Genomic DNA, 25,994 nt, shown 5'->3' with positions numbered 1-25,994 from the left:
CACCCACAATTTAAAGTAGGAAAGGTTTATTTTGGATCATGTTTTTGAAGGAATCAGGCCATACATACTCAGCTGGTTCCAAGGTAGAAGCAGCATGGTAGAAGGGCCTAACCAGAAGAAAGTTGCTCCTCCCATGGCAGCCAGGGAAGCAGAGAAGGGAGGATCCTGGGATGGAGATATAAACTTTCATTTCACAGCCCCCGCTTTCTGACTAGGCCCCACCTCCTAACAGCACACATTCAGGTATGAACTCATCAATAGATGAGCACCCACTGATCAGCACCCGTGTGATCTATTCACTTTCTAAAACCCCACTTTGGAACATACATGATCCTTTGGGGGGAATATTTTCAGTCTAAAACATAAGGAGGAGGTGTTTTGTTATAGTTTGTCCAGTTTTCTACATTTTTTTTTTTGGTACTGGGATCAAACTCAGGACCTTGTCCTTGTGAAGCAGGTATGGTGCCACTGAGCTAAATCCCTGGCCCCAACTTTGTACCTTTAGAAAATCAAAGATACATGTTGATAGCTTATATGCATGTTAAGGTGTCTTATTAGCTCATATCTGGCCTTTTAAGTTTAAACTAAAGCTATCCTTTTTTAATTTACCTAAACTGGCTCTGTTACCTTTGTACCATTTTGTTTGTTTGTTTTTTCCTAGTGATAGGACCTATGTTATTACTGTATTTCTTTTGGACCAGGTGATCTTTAAATTTTCATGTAATTCTAAAATTCTATAGTTGTGTGTTCCATCTGCTGTTACCACAGACACTTAAATCACTATATTTTTCATAGTGTTAGTCCTTTTAATTCTTATCTTTGACTCACCTTATCATTTGAAGAATTCTTAGTCCTTCACAATCCCATTTCTGCAGCCATAACTACAAGTTTATTCTTCTAATGAAGGTTATTCTCTATTCCTCTTGTAAAAATACATTTAAAAAATTGGTAAAATTTTTTAGAATCTTCTGGTCTTAAAACACTTTTAATCTTCCCTATCTTAGAGTTACATATTAATTTACATTTTCTAAATTTTCAATAAAGTCAAAACTGTTAGCATATTTATCAGAATCAAGGTGATTATTCAGCATTTAACTCATGATTGTAGAGCATAAGAATTTTGTGTAAGTAAAACCTGCCTTATACTTTTCAGAAAGACTATACAATTTAGAGAAACAAAGTTTAGGCTTGTGATTCAGTTTGGAAGCAGCATCAGTCTATAAAGGTAACATGGTTCTTCTCTGTTTAACATATCTTCACCTCTCTGTCACTCCGGTTCTCACTTTATGCTCTAGTAATTAAAACTTCAAATTGTAAAGCCTAATTTTTCTATAAGGAAAATGCAGAACCTCTTGATTTTCCAAATATGATATTGTCTCATCTTGTGCATCTTGTGAAGACCTGTGCCTTTGCAGATTCTCATTCTTTTTGACTTAGAATTCTTTGAACTATTTGCTTTGACATCACATGGGGGTCTTGTGAAAAATGTAGATTCTGATTCAGTAGGATTGCGATGGAGGCTATGATCTGTCACTTAATAAGTTCTCAGAGGATGCTGATGGTCTGTAGATCATATTTTCAGTAACGAGAACCTTTAGTTTTTGGCAGACTCATTGTCATCCCGAGTATTTCCTCACTTTCTCCTCTCAGTTCCCATGAGTTTACCTAATTGTTCTTTCCCAGTAATGTCATTACAAAATATTTTTTTAATATAAAACTATTTATTGACCACTGCTCACCATTATTTACAATAAAGTAAACAATGTACGGTAGGATAACATTCTGACTACTACAAAGTTATTTTTCTGGCTTCTGCTGAAACAGTAACTCAAATACTGAAGATTGAGCCTACATGTAAGGAACAAATTGGGGTCAAGAAAAACATGCAGGTCAATAATTTAGATTATAAGTTTGTTCACTAATTTATTCTAGCAGGTCCTAAATTGTGACCACCTCTAGCCACTCAGTAGGTTTCCATGAGCAAAGTCTTAGACATCCACAAATCCTGACTTTGAGTACACATTTCAACTTGTTGTAAGGGAATGGGTCATGAGTAACCTTTAATGTTCCCTTAACAAGTTTTCCTTAGCTAATTCAAACAAACCACGTTGACTAGTTACCTTATTTGGGTGGGGAAGTTGTTGGTAGTGACACAACTTTTTTTCAGGAATTTTGCAAGCAAACTGCTGTATTTTTCTAACTAAACACAGATATGGATTCTGATATGGTTGCTTTGAAAATACCCACTTTAATCTGTCCAATTAACCACAGAATTATCTATCTAACTTGAAAAGTTGTGGCTTCGGGAAAACTTGCAGTTTAACTGTGTTTTATTTCTTAGGTTGCTCAGAATGATAGCATCTCAAACTTGAGCTTATTACCTATAGTTCTTATTTTGGTGAATGTTTAAAAACAAAACAAAAACCATTTACATAAGTATTTTATTTATACACAAACAAAAAATTCAGAATGGTCCTTAAGCATGTGAGCTAAAAATGAGTTCTGTTTTTGAGTTTGACTATGGATAATTTTCCCAATATTTAGAAAAGCAGAGGAAATATATCAGGCTATTAAATGCTGTTTTCTGATAAAGGAAGCAACTACAGAAAGCTTTTTATTTGTTCAAAGTAACCAGTGCTATTGATGCGAAGCAAAACTCAACAACTTCCCCAAATACTTTCAAAACCAACATATTAAACTTGATTTTCATTAGAATGCTGGGTTTTTTCACACTAGTGAATCAAACACTAAGACCCATTTATATATATATATATATATATATAAATGATGTAAGTTATTGAGCTTCATCTTCTGGACAAGAATCCCAAGTTAGTCTCTCTTCATAAAAAGCAGTTACAATTTGAGGACATTGCATATTTGCCTCTTTTGTCAGCACCAAGTCAGCCTCTTCTGAATCCATTTCATGAGAAACATCAATTCTCCATACTGTCTGTGGCACCAGTTATTCATTCAGGATCAAGACATCTGGCAAATCCTGTAGGTTTGTCAGCAGCGTCCCTTTTCTTCTTTGATTTGCTATCATCAGATTCACTGTCAGATAAAGATTTTCTTTTTGTATCGTCTTTTTCTTTACCAGCTTTTTGAGAATTAAGAAATGCTTCAATTAATTCTGGACAATCTAAATTTTCTTCAGGTTCCCGTGTATTGTCAGCATCTGTAAATCCCTTCCACTTCAGAAAATACTCCACCTTCCCATTCACTACACGACGACGGTCCAGTACTTTTTCTACCACAAATTCTTCAGGCTCTGCTTCCTCAACTTTTTTACTTTTTCCATTTTGTTTCTTTCCCATTTTTTGCAATGTAGTTTTATTGTAGGCCATTTTTTATTGCGGACTTGCAGAGCTATTCACCGCTTGGGATGCTCACGTCGTGGGTCCTCAGGGTCTTGGCCTGCGGGCCTACAGCCGCACTCACATCTGAGGAAAGGGGGCCAGGGTGCTTTGCAGGCTGGGGATGGGGGATGATGCTGCCCACACCTGGCGGCTGTGAGGGGTGGGGCATGGGGGAGGGAATTACAAAATATTTAACTTCATTATACTTTTTATTATAATAGTTTGTAGATTGTCTTTGCTCATTGCAAATTTTTATATACAGAGACTGTCTTTCATCCTTGTATTCCAAAAGCCTACCATACTGTTTAGCAGAAAATAGGGTTTTAACAGATGTTGTCCATTTGATGGTTTTATTACAGCCAATTTAGAATTATATAATCAAATTATATATTGAATATTAAGAATGGCCTTTTCATTTTGATTGTAATAAAATGAAAGTGAATTATGAATCTGAACTTTCCCCCATACTCTTTTTTAGAAGGAAAAGAAATCTCAAATGTGTCCTGCCCAAAGATGGGCTTCAAAATAATGTTCCAGTTGTTGTAACCTTTGCTACCTTGTGTGTGCCATGGTGTTTCTCCTCTTTGATGCATGTTTGCCATCCCAGCCTCAGAGCCAGCCAATTATGGACTGAAACCTCTACCAACTTCCTTTGGTAGAATATGAACAGGAAGAAATTTTCAAACTTGGACTAGGACATCTCAAGAAGGAAGAGGCAGAAATCCAGGCAGAACTTGAACATTTGCAAAGAGTCAGAAATCTTCACATATGGGAACTCAAAAGAATAAACAATGAAGATAATTCATGGTTCAAAGATCACCCAATGTTAAATGAAACATATTTATTACTTCATCTGCTTGGAAGAGGTGGCTTTACGTTCCCAGTGCACAAGAGGAGGCTTCCGGGCCACCGTAGCCACCTGGAAGCACAGAGGAGGTGAGCCGCTCCCAGCACACAAGAGGAGGCTTCCAGGCTGCCGTACCCCCCCCCCCCCCATGAGCACAGAGGAAGTGAGCCATTCCCAGTGCACAAGAGGAGGCTTCTGGGCCACCGGACTCCCCACCCTCCACGAGCACAGGTGCCAGCAGCCCCTGCTCCTGTTGAAATGAGAAGACATGTAAACAAGTTTCAAAACTATACTTCCAGATCACCTAAAGCAACCCCAAAGGGAAACAAGGTGGAACACTCTGATACTCAACCACCTGGACTCCCTGAACTGGCAACAAAAGAGGATCTGGAAAAAATGAAATCAGAAATAATTTCTCAGATAGCAACAGAGATTGTGCCCATAGTGCAAGATACGATTAATAAATCTAGAGAGGATACAGATTAAAAAATAGAGGAGCTGAGGAACATGATGGAATCCCAACATAGGAAACAAATGGAATCCATAAAACAGATGCAAACAGATTTCCAGGAATTAAAAACTCCATTGAAAGTCTAAGCAGCAGAATGAGCCAGTGTGAGGACAGAATTTCAGATATAAAAGATAAAATTGCAGGGCCGGGGATTTAGCTCAGTGGTTCTGGCGCCTTCCTTGCAAGCACAAGGTCCCAAGTTCAGTCCCCGGTACCAAAAAAAAAGATAAAATTGCAATTAGTGACCAGGAAAAGAAAAATTTGTTTACAATTGTAAGGGACCATGAGAAATCCAGCCGCTGCTAGACGATGCAAAGAAGAATAACATAAGACTGATTGGAGTCAGTGAAGAAACAGGAGAGAGTGCAGATGACATAAAAAAACTGTTCACAGAAGTGATGGCAGAAAACTTCCCAAGTAGGGAAAAAGAACTTGACATACAGATAAGTGAGGCATATAGGACTCCAAGTAGCTGTGATAAAAAAAATCTACACATAGGCATATAATAGTTAAGATTCCAGAAACCCAACAGAAGAACAAAATTCTACAAGCAGTTAGAGAAAAGAAACTAATCACATACAAAGGAAAGCCCATCAGAATCACAGCAGACTACTCAATGTAAACCCTCAAGGCAAGAAGAGCTCTGAGTGATACATTTCAAGCCCTAAAACATCCTCCAACCCAGATTAATGTGCCCTGCAAAACTATCTTTCAAAATTGATGGAGAAATAAGATACTTTCATGAAAAAGAGCACCTTAGGAACTTCATGAATACCAAACCAGCACTCCAAAAAATTTTAGACAATATCCTAGGAAAAGACGAGGATCGCAACCCCAGAAAGACCAGCAGAATGAATCTGTTGGGTGCGACAAGAAATTAAAAGCAAAGAGGGAGAATCCAACAAACAGAAAAAGTCATGACAGTGATAAATCAGTATGTATGAGTTATAACCATCAGTGTTAATGGTCTCGACTCACCAATCAAAAGAAATAGACTGGCAGAATGGGACAAGAAGCAAGATCCAACAATATGCTGCATACAAGAACCACATTTAATTCAAAAAGAAATTCATAGTTTGAAAGTTAAAGGGTGGAAAACAATACTCCATGTGACAGAACCCCCCCCCCCCCCAAAAAAAGCAGGAGTAGCTATCGTCTTTACAGATCAAGTGGATTTCAAATGAAAATCAAACACTCTGGTCCCAAGAATTTCAGATAAGGGATAGTCAACTTGTATTTACAAATCTATTGTGAACATGTGTTTTCATTCCTCTCAAATAAAAACTTAAGAACAGGACTGTTGGTTCTTAACAGTAATATGAGAAATTTCTATATTGTTTTCCAAAAGGGTTTTGTCATTTTACATTCACATTAACAGTCTTAGAAAGTTCTAACTGGTTTACACCTAGGCTGACATTTGTTCTTTTAAAACTTTTAATTTCATCTCCCTAATGAGTGTATAATTCAATCTTGTTATTGTACTGATTAGTATTTTTCTGATTCTAGAGTTGCACACCTTTCCTTGTGCTGTACTGGCTATTTATCATCTTCTTGTGTCTACTTTTTAATTGGATTGTCTATTAATGAGCTGTGAGAGTTCTTTATACATTCTGGTCATAGGTTATATGCATTATAAATATGGTCTGTTTAAGGACTACTTTTCATTTTCTTAATGATGTCATTTAAAGTTCTAAATTTTGATGGAATCTCATTTATCAATTTTTTTCTTTTATACATCATGTTTTTTATATCCTAGGAAATTCTTGCCTACCCTAAATTCATAAACATTATCCCTTATAATTTCTTGTTAAAGTTTTATAGTTTTAGTCTTTCATATTTAGGTTCGTAGATCCTTTCAGGTTATTTTTATGTATGGAAATAAAGGGTTGAGGTTAATTTTTTATATACGGATTCCAGGTGTTCTAGTGCCATTTGCTGAAAACACTATCTTTTCCTCTGCTCTTGAATTGAGTTTATGTTCTATAAAATGTTAATGTTAAATAATCTTTCAAAACTCAGTGGACCATATATGTGTGGTTCTATTTCTAGATTCTCAGTTTTATTCCAATGATCTATATGTCTTTCCTTATACCATCACTGCCTTGATTACTGTAACTTTAGAAGAAGTCTTAAAATTAGGTACTAAATGCCTTCCAACACTTTGTTTTTTTCTTTTTTACTTTTCTAGGTCCTTTGTACTCCTATATAATTTAAGTTTCAATATCCAATTCTTCATTTATAGCAAGTATACATAGAATTTTTATATATACCTGTGTTTTCTAATCCTGCTAAATTCAGATACAAGTTCTAGGGGCTCCTAGAGATTTCTTAGTATTTTCTCTGTAGATGATCATTTCATCTACATATAAAGATTTTGCTTCTACCTTGACAGTCCTTATCCTAATTGTGTCATTTTATTGCCAGACTATTTTGGTTTAGGCCTATGTTTCAAAGTTTAATGGACAGATGAAGAGTAGTCATATCTGCCCTTGTTCCCCACCTTAGGGAGAAAGCATTGTATCCTCTCCATTCATATAAGATGTTTTTGCTGAAAGTATGGAGTACATGTCTTTGATCTGTTGAGAAGGTTCTGTTCTACTTCTAGTCTCCTGATAGCTTTTACCTTGAACAGCTGTGTAATTTAGTCCAATACTTTTTAGCAAACAAGTGACAGGATCATATGACTTTTTCCTTTCCTCCGTTAAAATGATGACTTTTGGGGGTGGATCTTCCAATGCTGAACCAACATTGCCATCCCTATAATAAAACCGCTCTCTACATACTGCCAGATCTGACTTCTAATATTTTGTTTTGTTAAACAAATTTCTATCTATGTTCATACTTTTTTCTTCTATTGTCTTTATCCAGTTTTAGGATTAGCACAATGTTGAGTTCCTAAAATGAGGGGAGAAGTGTTCCTTCTTTTTTCTGCTTAAAATGTTTGATATAATTTATCAGTTAAAATGTATATGAGCCTGCCGTTGTCATATAGGTAGGTTTTCAAGCTAGGAATATACTTTCTTTAATAGGTGCTATTCAAATTTTAGATTTCCTCCAGAATTAGTTTCATTAATTTGTCTTCCAAGGTACTTCTTAGAAGTTGTCAAATCTATTTCAAAAAAAGATTTTTGTAATATGCTTTCTATATCCTTTTAAATTCTGTAAAATCTGTGGTAATGTCTTCTAGATCTTGATATTGTAATTTTAAAAATGTATAATTGATATTTTGTAATAGGAAGTAAAGGTCTAAAGGAGTGGGGAAGTGGGAGGGGTAGGGGAAAGGAAAGAAGGGCAAAGAAAAAATATGAGAAAAGGAAAAAATGGAAAAGTCTTTGCAAATAGGGAAAGGTGGAAGGGGTGAAGGGAGGGCAGGGGAAGGGGAAAAAGTAAGAACCAAGATACATCATGTAAAGGTAAAAGATCCTCATGATGAATGTAACTGTATTGTATACCTAAATTATACCAATAAACTTAATGGAAAAAAAAATAATGTTCCAACATTTTGAAGTCTCTAAGATAACAGTATAGTATTTGTCAAGCTAACTTTGTTTGTAGAAGTAAATTTTTAAGAACAATAATGGCTATTTTTTTTTCTACCCAAGGAGAAGTACAAATGTCTACCACAAGACGAAAACGTAGTGTGTTATGTTGTTTACCATAAGCTGTAGTAAAATGAGCTCGATTGTTGACAGGTATGTTTATAGACTTCTTTAAATTTTTGAATTATTTAAAACTATTTGGAAATTCACTATTAGAATATTTGTCCATATGATAGTAGGATTTTTTGACTTAAACATAATTACTATTTCAATTTCTGTACTGAACAACTGTAGTATAATAGTAAAGTATGTCAGTATTTTCAAGAGCCAAAGTTAATAATACTTAGCATGTCTTTTAGGTGGATATTGAATCACGGGTTTTAGTCATTTGATCAAAAGCTGTTTGGCATGAAATGGTAACAATTACGCTTGTTTCCTTGGCACCTCTAGAATGTCTTGGTGCTAATTCCATCCCTTCAGGTGTCTTAGCATTTGTGCCTGATAAGGTGCAACTAAAATTAGGATCACTAGTTGAACTGTAATGTTTGAACATCACTCTTGTGAAAAGGATGAACTTGATTTCCTAAATTTTAAGACTTCAAAAAAAATTTTAACATCTCTAATATTTGATGAGCCTAAATAGTTGATTTGTAATTTAATTGGTAGCATTGTTTTTTCTTTCTTAGGAGCACAAAAATAATAATGAGTCTTTGTCTTAAATTCGATGAAATGTAGTAATATTTTTAAAGCACCTACTATTGACAGCTGAAGTACAAAATATTTTTGTATTTCTAACCTCATAATCCATAAGATTTTACAGTAAGGTTAAATAATATGTTTAAGGTCACATAGCTGGTAAGTGATATGCTGTAATTTTAACTAGTGTTGGTTTGTCTGCCACTAAAGTTACGTACCTTTATTATAGTATACTGTGTGATTTATCCATGGAAAAAAAATTAAGAATTTTGGGGTTCCAGTTGCATGCAGAAGTGACTATTGACATCTGAAGGCAGCTACCCTTTTCTGTGAGCTACAAAGCGAAGATATATACTCTACCAGAGTGGTAGTAAATGTACAGCACATGTGCTGCAGTGGGCTGTTTTGTATCACTTAAAGCTCTAAAGGTTCGCCATTACTGCTGTACCAGAATATAAGACCTGAAGACAAGGAATGTCCTTAGAGAGACCTGCTTCATCATGACCATAGATTTGGACTATGCCCTAGTTAGAGATGGAATCTGTGAGAAATCTTTTCCTCAGAAAGATATTTCATCACTGCTCTAGAGGGATTAAACATGTTTTTGGTGTTATGCTTCTGAATGATTATAGACAGTATGACATCTTAGGATGACATGTGTGTTTGAACCTAAAGCAGTGATTATTAATATGGGTTCCTTATGTCTCTGAATATTATAGTTGTGGGCTTTCTCCTCAGAAAAATAATGCATATTCACACAAAATTTTTTATAAATGGGCCGGGGATTTAGCTCAGTAGTTCCGGTGCCTGCCTCACAAGCCCAAGGTCCTGAGTTCGATCCCCGGTGTCAAAAAAAAAATTTTTTTTTTTAAAGTAAATTTCTAGGCATAAATGGAATGCCAAAAATCTAGTCATGTAGCTCCATGAAACAAGATTTGTAGTTGATCTCAATAGTGAGTCCAACAGGCACTTTCTACGCTGTTGGCCTGTATAAGCCACAAAGTTGTGCATTTGGGAATGAATAATGCATATAAAGGTTCATAAACCACTGGAAACTGTTTAATATTACTGTGCCTTAGCTTAAGGAGTTAGCTACCAGCACTCTTGAGATAATTTATTAGAATCTTCTTACCTCACATCATCCCATTGCTAACCCTGCATTGTCACTTAGATCTTCCCTCAGTGTCTCTACTTCAACAAATCCTTCCCTATACTGAGACTAACAACTTAGTAAGTAAAATTAACACCTTAAAAAAAAAACCCGTTGTCACACATTTTCAAGTTTGTTCCTTTCCAGTAGAACATACAAGCTGTAAGAGAGCAGCTATATGTCTTAATCCTTGGTCTCTTAACCACATCCAAAACAGAAGAATCATGCACCTGAATGCTAATAAATATTTGTCAAATGGATCAGTAAATGAATGAAAATGTATAAGCTAATGTGATAGATTATGATGTTAATGAGTAATTTGTGGTTTTACAAATATGTCAAAAAAATTAAATTATGGTATTATATTTATTAAAAATAATTCCAAGTGAATAATTTTATACAATGGCAAATACTTTGACTTTCTGTAGGTTTTCACTGGTTATTAAGTTTGAAAAAACATTTAAGCTAGTTAAATTCTTGTTTAGCATGTTGTATACATATAGCTAAGTATAAATTAATATATGTAGAAAGCTTTAAAATATAATTAAATATAACTAAAATTTATTAGAAAACAGATTATGAGTTATTGAACTTGAATTTATGCAGTCCATTAACTTAACAGAAATTCTAGACTATAGCTGAGTGGATTTACCTGCCACTTTAGTGTTGCTATTACTTAGTGAATCTACTCTTACTTTGTCCACTTTTTTTCTTTTAGAGATGACAGTAGTATTTTTGATGGGTTGGTGGAAGAAGATGACAAGGACAAAGCCAAAAGGTAGTTTGATGTGAGATACAAGATAGTAAATAAGTGAAAAATATGTAAATTAAATTGTAAATAAAAAAAATTAATGATTTCCAAAAGCTGTCTCCATTAAGAATTTAGATAATGTTAGCAAAATAGAAGAGCTTAGATGATCAATATACAATTTATAAATTAAATACAATTATCCTCTTACCTTTTGGGAAACCATTATGCTTTGCTTAAACAAAAACAAAATTAGAAAATCTGACTTCACAAAGCAGATAATTGGTTAATTATAAGATGATTAATTGCTTTATAAACAATTGAATTTGTCTCAAAAGCTCTTTGTTTACTGGTTACAACTTAACACAGGATAGCAATAATTATTCATTTAGCACATATATTTAGAATGCTTACTATTTTAGAGATGTTATGTCAGAATCCTTAGACAAAAAATATGGGTCTGTATTTTAAGGGAGAGACAGATACCAAACCACTGCACTCTATTGGATCTAGCAGTACAGAGGAAGGAGTGTGAGTAATCCTGAGGGTAGAGAGGGTTTCAATTTTAGATTTTTGTTTATAATTTAAAACTTAAGCTAAATGGATGATGTTCTCCTAATTGATAATTGTTAATTTGTATTACACATATATACTTTTATAAAATATTAATCTTTATAAGCTTATGACTTTCCAAGCCTTGGTAGATATTAAATAAAATTTGCACTGTTCATGGTTTGTCTTTCCATTTTCATAAAAACATGCTTGTCAAATGCTTGATATATAAAAGTTGCTGTAGTGATAAACTGAGATGAAAAATTACTGCCCAAATTAACAGATATTGTTGGTGATTTAGGAAATATCTATTACCATCTATGTTTACAGCAGTATAGTATCATGTCCAAATTGAACACTATATAATACATGATATGAGTAATTAAGTGAATTGTTTAAAAACCACTTATTTAAATTTTTTTTTAATCAGGGTATCTAGAAACAAATCTGAAAAGAAACGTAGAGATCAATTTAATGTTCTCATTAAAGAACTGGGATCCATGCTTCCTGGAAATGCTAGAAAGATGGACAAATCTACTGTTTTGCAGAAGAGCATTGACTTTTTACGCAAACATAAAGGTAAATTTTTTTATTACTATAAGACTCTCCTTTAAAGCATAATGAATTAGAATCTTGGCAAGATTGATAAGATTATTTCCTCCGCTTTTTTTTTGTTTTTGTTTTTGGTGGTATGGGGGATTGAACCAGGGACCTTGTGCTTGCAACACAGATGTGGTGCCACTGAGCTAAATCCCTGGCCCCTCAGCTTTTTTTTTTAAGAAAGAGAAACCATGTGCCTTTTTAAGAAAGATTTATTGGTATAATCTTTCATTCAACAAACATTTATTTAGTGCCTTCTGTATTCCTGATCCTTATGATGCAGGGTAACATTCTTACCCTTTAACTCAAGCCAAGGGATACAAACATGTAAACAGATAGTTACAGTACAAATGATTATAATGTGGGTAGTGCTTGCAAATTTTAAACTTGCAGTGGGAGCACAGAGGAAAAGAATATGTCAGAGAAGACGTAAAAATAGTTACTTCAGTACTTTTCCTTTTAGATGAAAGAAAACATTTTCACAAAAAATAGAAAACATGTACAAATGCAGAGATGCAGGGGACTTCTTTTATCTGGAGTGTGTTCATGTTGGAAAGTTAGAGTTGTATTTGAAGGAAAGAAAAGAGCCAGATAATATAAGGACTTTATATATCATTTTAAAAAGTTATTTAGGTTTATATCTAGGAAATAAACACTTTTAAAATATATGTTCTGGGCCGGGGATTTAACTCAGTGGTTCCGCCATCTACCTCTCAAGTGCAAGGTCTCAAGTTCAATCCCTGGTACCAAAATAAATAAATTTTAAAAATATATGTTCACTGAAGAAAGTCACCTTGACCAAGTCAAAGATGAGTCATAAAAATACAAAGGCAGCTGGAGGCACAGCTCAGTAGTGGAATGCTTACCTGACATGCCAAAGGCCCTGAGTTTAGTCCTTAGCACTGGGGGAAAAAATAAAAATGTAAAGAATATTAAGTATTTTGGTGGCAGAGATACTAGAGTTTAAAAATACATAGAAGGACATTTCCTTTTTCAGATGCAAGTAGAACTGCAGAAATCTCTCCAAAGGAGAGCTAGTAACAAGTGTCTCTTTATATCTCCTATCTTCACTAGGTAATACATTACTAGACTAGTTTATGCTCTGCCACTCTTTGAAATTATTCTTTTCACTTTCACCAGTGACATTACTTACCCATCCTCAGTAAAACAAAGGGCTTTATCTTATACCTCAGCCTAATGTTCATCTCTGTGGAATTGGAAATTTTGATTCATCCTCCATTGGCTTGCTTTCATTAAATTGTATCACTTCTTCCCTTTCTTAAATGAAACTACCTTCTTTTCTTTCTTTTTGTACCTCTAAATGTGACTTTTCTCAAGGCCTATTCTTGTGCTTTTGCATTGTCTATACAATTTCCCTTGTTTATTTCATTCTATGACTTCGGCTATTATATCTCTATTAAATTACCAGTGCTTTATTTTCAGAGAAAATTTCAGCCTTATATTTCTAGATACTTCTTTTACCCATTCCCCCAAAATCAGTACATCTAAATTGAACTAATTTTTTTGGTCAGGTCACTTATTTTATTGCCACAACTGTCATTATATTTTACCTTTAGAAATATTTTCAGAAACTTTAGCACCTCGTTAGATGGCACACTCCCCTTAGACATTGTAGGAGTTGAATAAATGATTGTTGAATGAATGAAATAAAATGTATATATTTCCCCCTAAAAATAGAAGGTTAATTTTTATAGTATATTAGTTTTTTTCTTTAAAATTGGATATATAATTCTCTCAAAATGAAATTTATATTTAAGGGAATATAAATTTATATTTAAGAGAAACCCTTTAAATTTAAGGGAATTCTTAAATATTTATCACTCTAAAATAGGCCTATGTTTAACTAAACTTGATTGGGCTTTGCTTCTGGATTTAAATCCTTTTTCCTAAGTATGTATAACTGATCCAAATTTGAAAAACATGACTACTATATTCCATGAATTAGTAGCTGAGCTTTTTAGTTATTCTTCACATTACAGCATAGGCATTTAAATATACAGATTTTTCAGTGACAATTTAATATGCTATATTTGTAAGTCTGTCAATAAAAATATCAACATATAGTTTATACTTTTTACTACAAAATAAAGTATATTATGTCAAGTATAGCCTATGTCATACATTTTTATTCTGTCTAGTTGTAATATGTCTGCATTTAAAAATAGGAAAACATTTGTTACCTAAACAGTTCAGGTTGTATTATAAATAACTTTCCCTTAACTAGATCTATGAAAATTATATAGAAAAATAAATAATAATAACTCTGATAAATGTGTGCCCCATGTCAGATCTCCAAATTTTGGACCAGCTCCCTACCACTAAGAACATGAAGAAAGACACTAAGTAATGTCACTCTGGGCATATTACTATGAAGTTTTTGCCCAAAATCTTAATTTTGTCTCCTTGGTTAATTAAACAAAAGCACCTTTTGCTTAACAATGGCAGGCCTAAAAAAAAAAAAATGGCAGGCCTAAGATAATCTCTATTGAAAGCAGATTGACCCATTTCATTGGCTTCTTTCCTCCAGATTCACTACCTTATCTCTCTCTAGCTATCACCATTTGAATGGAATATTCTTGATTTAATCTGCTTGTTCTTATTAGTTTTTAGTCATTGTGTCTAGGAGGAAGCAATCTTAGGTTTATCAGCCATAAAAGGCTATCAAATATCAAAGCTCCCTAGGAAAAACAACCTGGAGAGAATTTTACCAAGGGGCCAAATATAAAGAGATAACTTCTCACATTAACTCAAATACTTCCTCATACCAAAACCTTCTCCTCTGCTGTGTAAACCAATAAATGTTAGTGCCTGTCATTCTTACCTCTAATTGGAGTGGAAAAGAGAAGGCAACTTGTAGGATTTTTATACTCTCCCACTGGTTGGAGTATACCACTAATGTGTCAATCTGTTTACAGAAATCACTGCACAGTCAGATGCTAGTGAAATTCGACAAGACTGGAAACCTACATTCCTTAGTAATGAAGAGTTTACACAATTAATGTTAGAGGTATGTCTAGATTTAATTTTTGAAAGTTTTGTTTTCCTCAAAAAAATGTCAGGAGTGTGATTAATTTTAGTGTAGTTTTAGCAGTATTATTAATACTGGAAAGTCTTAATTTTGTGTAAATGTAATCTACATATATATTCAGTTAAAATGTAAAATGGATCAAAGTATTGTAAGCAAATGATATTATGTGATAAAGTGGCACCAGATTTTCATATTTTCAGTATTTCAGTCTTTTGAGATGCTTACTAAAAGTCAGAAACTTTTATCTACTGAGTTCTTAGCCTGAGACTCTGCCAACTACATTCTAACAAAGAATAGAAAGTATTTTTCATCACATGTTAGATATTATTAAATAAGTGTATTTCAGTCCATGTGAGTTGCAGTAAACTTGGTGGCTTGTGAAAAACAAATTTATTTCTCATAGTTCTAAAGGCTGGAAAGTCTTAAGATCAAGGCACCAGCAGACTTCATGTTTGGTGAGAGTTCTTGACTCCTGGTTCATAAACAGTCATGGTGTGATAGTATCCTTGTGTGGCAGAAAGGGCAGAAGAGCTCCTTGAGGCCTCTTTCCTAAGGACAATAATTCTATTTATGAGAGTTCCACCTTCATTGCTTAATCATCTCCTGAAGGCCCCACCTGCAGTTACAGTCACATCGGGAATTAGGTTTCAACACAAGAATTTTGCAAAGGGACACTCAATCTACAATAGATTGAAATCTGCCTAAAATAAAATAACAAATGAAATATTGGAAAATATAAAAAAGTAAAATATACATTGAAAGGTAGCTGTTTTTTAAGTAGAAACTTTTAATAGGAAATGAGCAAATGTTCTGTGACCAAATTATTTTTTAAAAACACTTCAGAGCATTTTTGCTTGTTGTTGCAGAAGTTGATATCTCATACAGCCTATTCAAAAACTTACTAAAGGCCAATCTCACTAATGAACATAGATGCAAAAATCCTTACTAAGGTACTGCCAAATAGAATGCAGAAGATCATCAAGAAGATCATACAACTCTGACCAAGTGGGATTCATCCCAGGGATGCAGGGATGGTTCAACATATGCAAATCAATCAATGTAATACACTGTATCAATAGAGCCAAGGACAAAAATCATGTGATCATCTCAATAGATGTAGAAAAAACATTTGATAAAATCTAACATGCATTTATGATTAAAAAAAACCCTACCAAAAATCAGAATAGATGGTCTCTACCTCAATCTGATAAAAGCCATCTATGAAAAACCAACAGCCAATATCATGCTAAGTGGTCAAAAACTGAAATCCTTCACACCAAAATCAGGAACAAGACAAGAATGTCCACTATCACCAATCCTGTTCAATATAGTTTTGGAAACATTAGCCACAGCGATTAGACAAGAAAAAGAACAGGAATAAAGGTGGGAAATGAAGAAGTCAAATTATCATTATTTGCAGATGACATGATACTCTATACAGAAGACCCCAAGAATGCCATCAAAAGTCTTCTAGACTTAATAAGCAAATTTAGTAGAGTAGCTGGATATAAGGTCAACACACAAAAATCAATAGCTTTCCTCTACACAAACAACAGACTCACTGAGAAAGAAATAGGGCAAGCAGTTCCTTTCACAATAGCATCCAAAAGACTGAAATACCTAGGAATCAACTTAACAAAAGAAATCAAAGACCTCTTCTCTGAAGACTATATAGCACTCTGAAAAGAGAGATTGAAGATGATATCAGAAAATGGAAAGACATCCCCTGCTCCTGGCTAGAAAGGATCAACATAGTGAAAATGGCCATACTTCCAAAACTGCTATATAGATTCAATGCAATCCCAATTGAAATTCCTGCAGCATACTTTGCAGACCTTGAGAAAACAATCCAGAAATTCATTAGGAACAAGAAGAGACCCAGAACAGCAAAAGAATTCTAGGTAACAGAGACATGGCAGGGGGTATTATAACCCCCAACTTGAAACTATACTACAAAGCTACTGTGATTAAAAAAAACAACCAGCATGGTACTAGCAAAGAAACAGACCCGAAGCCCAGTGGAACAGATTAGAAGATGCAGAAACAACTCCAGACACACTAAGCCACCTCATCTTTGACAAAGGAGCCAAACACCCTCACTGGAGGAAAGATACCCCCTTTATCTGGAAAAAATTGGGTTCCAACTTGCCAAAGACTAAAACTAGACCTATATCTCTCACCATGCACTAAACTAAAATCGAAATGGATTAAAGATCTAAATATTAAAACAGAAACACTGAACTGGCTGGAACAGAGGTTAGGTTAGGTAGAACTCTTGAAGACACTGGTGTAGGAAAAGATGTTATGAACAAAACCTCAGTTGCCGGTGAACTAGCACAATCAGTCAACAAGTGGGATCTCTATCTCTTCTTTCTAAAAAGCTTCTGCACAGCAAGAGAAACCACTGACTGTGTGAAGAGACAACATGTGGGAAAAAATTTTCACCAGCTGTCCCTCAGACAAAGGTCTACTATCTAGAATCTATAAAGAACTTAAAACAATCACATCCCAAATTTAAAGACCCAATCCAAAAATGGGCATCTGAAATGAACAAACATTTCTCAAAGAAGTAGAAATATCAAATAAAGATATGAAAAAATGTTCAACATCACTGGTCATTCGAGAGATGGAAGTGAAAACAATGCCTAGATTCCTTCTCACCCCTGAAAGAATGACTGCTATCAAGAAATCAACCAATAACAAATGCTGGCGGGGTTGTGGGGAAGGAGGAACACTGCTCCACTGCTGGTGGGAGTGTAGACTGTTGCAACCACTATGGAGATACCTCAAAGAACTAGGACTGGAAGTCCCATTTGACCCAGCTGTTCCCCTGCTAAGTATCTTCCCCAAAGAATTAAAAGAATCATACCACAGTGATATATGTGCACCCATGTTCATAGCAGCACAGTTTCTAATAGCTAAAACTTGGAAACAGCCCAAATGCCCTCAACTGGAGACTGGATAAAGAAAATGCGGTTGTTTCATAAAATAGAATACTACTCAGCCATAAAAAACGAGCGATTAGAAACATTTATAGCTAAATGGATGCACATTGAGGCCATACTCTTAAGTGAAATAAATAGGACACACATGTAAATACCAAACAGTTTCTCTAGTGTGAGAAACTGTAAGTGTAAATAAGGACTAAAAGGTATAATAGGTAATGTAAAATAGGAGGAAAAGATGCAAAGTGGAAGGGGAAGTGAGAGGGGTAGGGGAAAGGAAAGAAGGGAATAGAATTAATATGAGAAAATAAAAAAATGTAAACAAAGTCTTTGTAAATAGGGAGGGGGTGGAGCGGTTGAAGGGAGGGCATGGGAAGGGGAAAAAAAATAAGAACCAAGAGAGATTATGTAAAGGTACAAAAAAAAAAAAAAATCCGGCCAGTTAATATATCACCTATAATACTAAGCCATGTGTAAGATTTAAAATTTACTTTCTTAGCGATTTTGACATATATAGTAAATTTTTAAAAAAGTTTTGAATCACTCATACCTACCAATTTTACTTTTCTACTTTTTCTTTCCTATGTACAATAGAACAGATATCATCTTTATACACAAAATATTCAAAGTTTAGTATCAAATTTCCATGAAATTATAATAGGAGATGGGCGGTTTACTTTGGAAGTAACAGTTAAAGACAAGAAAAATAGGTACATAAAAGGAAGTGCACATGGAAAGAATACAAGAATACAGTTGAAGGATATAGAGGTTTTAAAATAGTATATCCTGATCTCTATCCTATTTGTTTGGTTTTTATTAGTCTTACAGGATTCAACTATTGTGTCTTAGATGTCTTTGTATGTTTTTTAAAGGCTGAAGCGACATAGTCTTTTTGCAAATTGAGGTTTTTCTATTTATACTTTAATTAGAACAATTAACTGCTGAATAAGTATGTATTCAGCAGAAATGTTAGCGAATTTGTTGGAATATAGATATATTTTAAACATCTAATCTTATACTTTAAAACTGAAATATAACTGGGAAGTTTTCACATATTAACTAAGTCATTTTCACTTATTAATCCTCACAACCATATTATGCAGTAGTCACTGGTGTCTGTGTGTTCATAATAACCAGTATTATGAAGTAGACATTAATATTTCTTTCTTACTTTCGCATAAGGAAATCAAGGAACAGAGGCATTCTAAAACTTACCCAGGGTGACACAGCTGGGATTTATTACAGGCCAACTGGCCTCTGATCTCATTCCCTCAGCTAATGTGCACACTGCCTCTTACCAGATTTTTCTTTTCAGTGAAAGTTAGACATGACAAGAAATGTACAGCTCTGTGACAAGCTATTAGTTCTTTAAATTAGTGTATATTTAATTTACAAACCAAATAATAATTTCTGATTTTTTTCTCTAAAAATGTGTTGACAGTGTCAAAAATATTTCTTTAGATTTAATATAAAAACACGTAAACTGTTGTCGACAACAAAGAAAATATTGTATAATATTCTTGTGTAATAGTTTAATAAGATCATCTATGTTAATAAAAATTTCTTTGCTTTACTGGTAAGAAAAATTTCTTATAAATTAAAGAATTTGTATAATATCTACTTTCATTTATAACTTTAATGTAGGCAAACTACCTGGTTGTTAATAAACTAAACAGAAAAATGTTATCTTCAAATTTTTCTTCATAATGGAAAGATATTTTTATTAATCACTGAAGTGCATGTACATAAGTATCAAGGAAAAAGTTGAACCAGATTCTAGAGATTATGGCATTATAATAACAGAAAACTTAAATGTCTTTAAAATTTTGAAAATATAAATTCTTTCATGCTTATCCTCATAGATTTTAAGTTTACATTCCTGAAAATACTGCATTTATTTTTAATATCAAGTTTTTATTTTTAATGTGTCCAACTACATATGTTAAGATGAAGGATATGTATGTGTATGTGTATATATTCCATTCTGAGTCCAAATGTTTGCTCACATTTGATTTTACATGCTTAATTTAAGTCTTTCCAAATTTGCTGATTGAATATGAAAAAATGTGATTCACAAAGTAAGTGCAAAGGAATTGAAGTTATCCCTTGTGTATTATCAGACCATAGTGCGATGAAATTGGAGATCCATAGCAAAAGAAACTCAAAAAATTTCATAAACACGTGGAAATTGAACAACGCACTTCTGAATAACCAATGGGTCACAGAGGAAATTAAAGAAGAAATCAGTTCCTTCAATTAAATGACAATGACATTACAACATATCGGAATCTATGGGACACAATGAAAGCAGTCTTATGAGGGAAATTCATAGCGGTGAATACGCATATTAGGAAAACAGAATGAGCCCAATTAAACAAGCTGATGCTGAACCTCAAGCTTCTACAAAAAGAAGAGCAGGAAAACCCCAAAGCTCATACAAAGGAGGAAATTACAAAGATTAGAGGACAAATCAATGCAGTGGAGACTAAGAGAACGATACAAAAAATCAATGAATCCGAGAGTTGGTTCTTTGAAAAAATCAACAAAATTGACAAAGCTTTAGCCAACCTTGTCAGAAAAAGGAAAGAAAAGGCCCAAATCCATGCAATTAGGAATGAAAAGGGTGAAATGACAACAGACCCAGCAGAAATCCAGAGGATCATCAATACCTACTTCCAGAACCTATACGCCAATAAGATGGACAACACAGAAGAAATGGACAGATTCCTAGATACATACGAATTACCAAAGTTGAACGAGGAAGACCTAAAAATTCTGAACAACCCAATATCAACCAATGAAATTGAAAATGTAATTAAAAACTTATCAACTAAGAAAAGCCCGGGCCCTGATGGCTTCACTGCTGAATTCTGCAAGACATTTAGAGAGGAACTGCTGCCACTACTGTTTAAACTCTTCAATGAAATGGAAAGGGAAGCAATACTGCCAAATTCATTCCTGGTAGCAAGCATCACCTTGATCCCCAAAGCAAAGAAAGACCCAACTGAAAAAAGAGAACTATAGGCCAATCTCACTAATGAACATAGATGCAAAAATCCTTAATAAGATACTGGCAAACAGAATGCAGGAGATCATCAAGAAGATCATACACCCTGATCAAGTGGGATTCATCCCAGGGATGCAGGGATGGTTCAATATACGAAAATCAATGTAATACACTATATCAATAGAGCCAAGGACAAAAACCATATGATTATCTCCATAGATGCAGAAAAAGCATTTGACAAAATCCAACATGCATTTATGATAAAAACCCTACAAAAACTTGGAATAGATGGTCTCTACCTCAAACTGATAGAAGCCATCTATGAAAAACCAACAGCTAATATCATACTAAATCGTCAAGAACTGAAATCCTTCACAGTAAAATCAGGAACAAGACAAGGATGTCCACTATCACCACTCTTGTTCAATATAGTTCTGGAAACATTAGCCACGGCAATTAGACAAGAGAAAGAAATAAAAGGAATAAAGATAGGTAATGAAGAAGTCAAATTATCATTATTTGCAGATGACATGATACTCTATAGAGAAGACCCCAAGAACTCCACCAAAAGTCTTCTAGACTTAATAACCAGATTCAGTCAAGTAGCTGGTTACAAGGTCAACACACAAAAATCAATAGCTTTCCTCTACACCAATGACAGACTCACTGAGAGAGAAAAAGGGCAAATAATTCCTTTCACAATAGCATCCAAAAAACTGAAATACCTAGGAATCAGCCTAACAAAAGTAATCAAAGACCTCTTCTCTGAAAAGAGAGATTGAAGGTGATATCAGAAAATGGACAGACATCCCATGCTCCTGGGTAGGAAGGATTAATATAGTGAAAATGGCCATACTTCCAAAACTGCTATATAGATTTAATGCAATTCCAATTGAGATCCCAGCAGCATACCTCATGGACCTTGAGAAAACAATCCAAAAATTCATTTGGAACAAGAAGAGACCCAGAATAGCAAAAGCAATTCTAAGTTACAGAGACATGGCAGGGGGTATCACAATCCCCAACCTGCAACTCTACTACAAAGCTACTGTGATAAAAACAGCATGGTACTGGCAAAGAAACAGACCTGAGGACCAGTGGAACAGATTAGAAGATGCAGAAACAACGCCAGACACACTCAGCCATCTCGTCTTCAACAAGGGAGCCAAACACCCTCACTGGAGGGAAGATAGCCTCTTTAATAAATGGTGCTAGAAAAATTGGGCTTCAACTTGCCAAAGATTAAAACTAGACCTGTATCTCTCACCATGCACTAAACTAAAATCAAAATGGATTAAAGATCTAAATATTAAAATAGAAACTCTGAACCAGTTGGAACAGAGGGTTAGCTAGAACCCTTGAAGACATTGGTGTAGGAAGATTTTATGAACAAAACCTCAGTTGCCCGTGAAGTAGCACAAACAATCAACAAGTGGGATCTCTTCTTATTAAAAAGCTTCTGCACAGCAAGAGAAACCACCAGCAGTGTGAAGAGACAACCCACAGTGTGGGAAAAAAATCTTCACCTGCTCTTCCTCAGACAAAGGTCTACTATCTCGAATCTATAAAGAACTTAAAAAGATCAGGCCTCCCAAATTTAAAGACCCAATCCAAAAATGGGCATCTGAAATGAACAGACATTTCTCAGATAAAGAAGTAGAAATAGCAAATAAATACATGAAAAAATGTTCAACATCACTGGTCATTCGAGAGATGCAAATGAAAACAATGCTGAGATTCCACTTCATTCCAGAAAGAATGGCTGCTAGCATGAAATCAACCAATAACAAATGCTGACATGGCTGTGGGAAAAGAGGAACCCTGCTCCACTGCTGGTGGGTGTGTAGATTGGTGCAAGCACTGTGGAAATCAGTATGGAGATACCTCAAAGAACTAGGACTGGAAGTCCCATTTGACCCGCTATTCCACTGCTGGGGATCTTCCCCAAAGAATTAAAAGAATCATACCACAGTGATATATGTGCGCCCATGTTCATAGCAGCACAGTTTGTAATAGCTAAAACTTAAAAGCAGCCCAAATGCCCGTCAACTGGAGACTGGATAAAGAAAGTGTGCGTTTTTTTAATAAAATGGAGTACTACTCAGCCATACAAAATGAGAAATTAGAGACATTTATAGCTAAGTGGGTGCATGTTGAGGCGATAATCTTAAGTGAAATAAATAGGACACATGTGTAAATACCGAATAGTTTCTCTGGTGTGAGAAACTGAAAGTGTAAATAAGGACTAAATGTATAATAGGTAATGTGAAATAGGAAGAAAAGGGGTAAAGGGGTAGGAAGTGGGAGGGCTAGGGGAAAGGATAGAAGGGAATGGGATTAATATGAGGAAATGGAAAAATAGGCACAAAATCTTTGTAAATAGGGAGGACTGGAGGGGTTGAAGGGAGGGCTGGGCAAGGGTGAAAAATAAGAACCAAGAGAGACTATGTAAAGGTGCAAATTTCCAATGATGAATGTCATTATGTTGTATACCTAAAATGTACCAATGATTAGAATGAATAATCGATAATGTAAAATAGGAAGAAAAGGTCCAGAGGGGTAGGAGTAGTGGGAAGGGCAGGGGAAAGGAAAGAAGGGAAAGGAAAAATGCTGAGAAATGGAAAAAATGGAAATAAAGTCTTTGTAAATAGGGAGGGGTGGAGGGTGTGAAGGGAGGGCTAGGAATGGGGAAAAAATAAGAACCAAGATGCATTATGTAAAGGTACAATTCCCAATGAGAAATGTAATTGTGTTGTATACCTACAATGTACCAATAAAAGAATTTAATAAAAAAAAAAGAAATTCAACAGTGACCCAGTTCTATGAACATTAAAAAAAAAGAAAATCTGATTCACAAATCGAACTAGTTTTGTTGGGGTCAAATTCGTTTGGCTAGACTATAGCCTAGTTGTGATTTACTTGGCTAATCACATTGATGAGATTACAAATAAGCAAGCTACATATCATTTGCAGCAGAATTTTCTGAAGTAGGCTGTATCTTGGAATGTTACAGCTGCTCCCAGAAGTAGAAGAGATTAGATTGTTTAGCTGAAACTTAATTTTACCATGATGCCTGCAGAAGTTGCAGCTTGTCCACAGTCAGATAGCAAATTAATGGAAGATCTGGAATCAAGGTTTTAAAATTCGCTCACAACTTATGTGTTGGCTGTCTCTCTCCAGTTCTCCATTGTCCCCCACCCCTGCATCTGTTGGCTAAGGACTCTTTCTACTGTTGGAAGACTAGGAATAGGGAAGGCAATTAGAGCAGTTTGACCTGATCAGATCGTTTTAAAGCATCTATATGTGAAGTCATCTTCTAGTATATAGCTCAAAGCTCTCCAGTAATCCACACAGGATGGAGTAATGCTGTGTGTTAGCCTCATCTTTGTCGCAAATTCACAAAGAATATCTCTACCTGTCCCTAGAACTTCTGTTGCAAGCTTCCCCAGTCACTGTGTGTCAGATAGATATCAAGTCAGAAGACAAGGACTTTTAACTGTTGAGCCCTTTCCCTTTAGTTATAGAATGTTTGGGAGGGTTAAGAGTCATAGTCTTAGAATGAGGAGGGGGATGTTCTCTGTCTTAGTCTTTCACATCTCTCTAAATCTACACTCAAAAGATGTCTGTGCCCTTATTCCTTTTTTATGTCAAGACTTTGGCAAGATGCTGTTGGAGACTTTCCTGCTTATTCTCTGCCTGCTTTGAAAGAAGGGGAAAACAGACTTTAGAACTAGAAGTTGGATTAAGTTATTTATAGAGTTCTGATTTAAGTTCATTCTCTTCACAGAAGAGAACTTCACTTTGCTTTCTAAGGTGATACCGTCTAGCTTCACATGAGAAAAGTGTAGTTTTCTTAACATCATTTTTTCCCTACTCAAAGTAGTAGTAGTAAGATAATTATTAATTGAATAATACTGGCATCATACTACTTTTTAGTAATTCATGGATTGGCTCACATTCTAAGATTTTTTAACCACCCTGTCTCCCAAGTAACTAAAATTGGGTCTGTCTGAGCCATTGTAAAAGATAGGTATCTCCTCAGTATGAGTTCTCTCTACTGTCCAGATCTCTTTCCACCACTACTAGGGATGACAGTTGCTGCATATTAAACAATTATTTAGAATTAGAGGTTGCTTTTATTCTTAGGACTATAATTTATATACTACAGTATTTTTTTACCACACATAGATTAGATGTTTCAGATACTAGGATGACTTAAGATACACATGGATCTCTCAGAGGTTGCTGTTCTGAGAGAAAGTTCTTTACTTAAATGAGAAATGATCATCAGCTTCTCCCTGGACCTTCTCTTAGGCTGCACATACATTTGTTGTTGGTATTGTTTAATGCAGTTACTTGATACCTGGTTCCCTTAAAACTGTTAGCCAGCCTTCCTTTCCCTCTTCTCTCCTCTCCTCTCCTCTGCTCTCCCCTCCCCTCCCCTCCCCTCCCCTCTCCTCTCTTTTCTCCCCCCCCCCCCCGGGCTATGGTAGCTTTTGATCATTCACTCATTCTAAACACTTTGCAGTTTGAGTCACCTTCCTGTTGATGTAACTCTTCTGAAAAACCACCAAAAGTCATTTCTTATTTTCTTGTTTCTTGTCCTCTTTGATCTTTTACACTGAACCATCCTTCTTTTCACTGGCCTTGTCATATCCTCTTCCATTTTCTTCTTAACAGTATATTCTGTCTATATTAAAGAAAGAGCACCTGGGGCAGGCATTGTATGAGAATCAAGGCTTGTTTATGTAATGCTGGTGTACTTATGAGCAGGCTGAGTCCAAAGGGGAGTCAGTGCAGAGCAGGCAGAGAATAAAGAATTTAAAGGGAAGCGGAGGAGGGTAGTATTGCCTTGAGGAATTTGGGGGACGGATAGAGTGAGGCAGCGAGGCACTCTTCTCCAGATGACCATTGTCTTGTCTTTGTTCTTTAAGGCTTCCTGCACATCTGCCTCCAAGGCTTGTTGGTGCCCAGGCCACACACTCCAGCCTGCA

General features: G+C 35.1%; 1 protein-coding gene and 1 pseudogene across 10 annotated transcripts in view; one reads left to right on the top strand and one right to left on the bottom strand.

Annotated features, from left to right (window-relative positions):
* Clock (clock circadian regulator) overlaps window positions 1-25,994 on the top strand; it is a 119,865-nt gene that overhangs the window by 53,397 nt on the left and 40,474 nt on the right. For 7 of the 10 annotated variants that reach the window (XM_021262328.2, XM_013073953.3, XM_004849703.3 and 4 more), the window contains 4 exons: window positions 8,317-8,406; window positions 10,818-10,877; window positions 11,830-11,978; window positions 14,936-15,027. In XM_021262328.2, the coding sequence (XP_021117987.1) occupies window positions 8,360-8,406; window positions 10,818-10,877; window positions 11,830-11,978; window positions 14,936-15,027 (348 nt within the window). In that variant the 5' untranslated portion in view covers window positions 8,317-8,359. The remainder of the gene's footprint in view (window positions 1-8,316; window positions 8,407-10,817; window positions 10,878-11,829; window positions 11,979-14,935; window positions 15,028-25,994) is intronic. The other 3 variants (XM_087187676.1, XM_087187674.1, XM_087187675.1) reach the window with 1 other exon arrangement.
* On the bottom strand, window positions 1,246-6,142 carry LOC147825157 (chromobox protein homolog 3 pseudogene; annotated as a pseudogene).

This window comes from Heterocephalus glaber, unplaced genomic scaffold (genome assembly GCF_053883595.1).
Source record: "Heterocephalus glaber isolate CG9 unplaced genomic scaffold, H.glaber_assembly_v1.0 deba00001509, whole genome shotgun sequence".
NCBI lineage: Eukaryota > Metazoa > Chordata > Mammalia > Rodentia > Bathyergidae > Heterocephalus > Heterocephalus glaber.
This window is presented reverse-complemented; position numbering and strand designations above follow the sequence as displayed.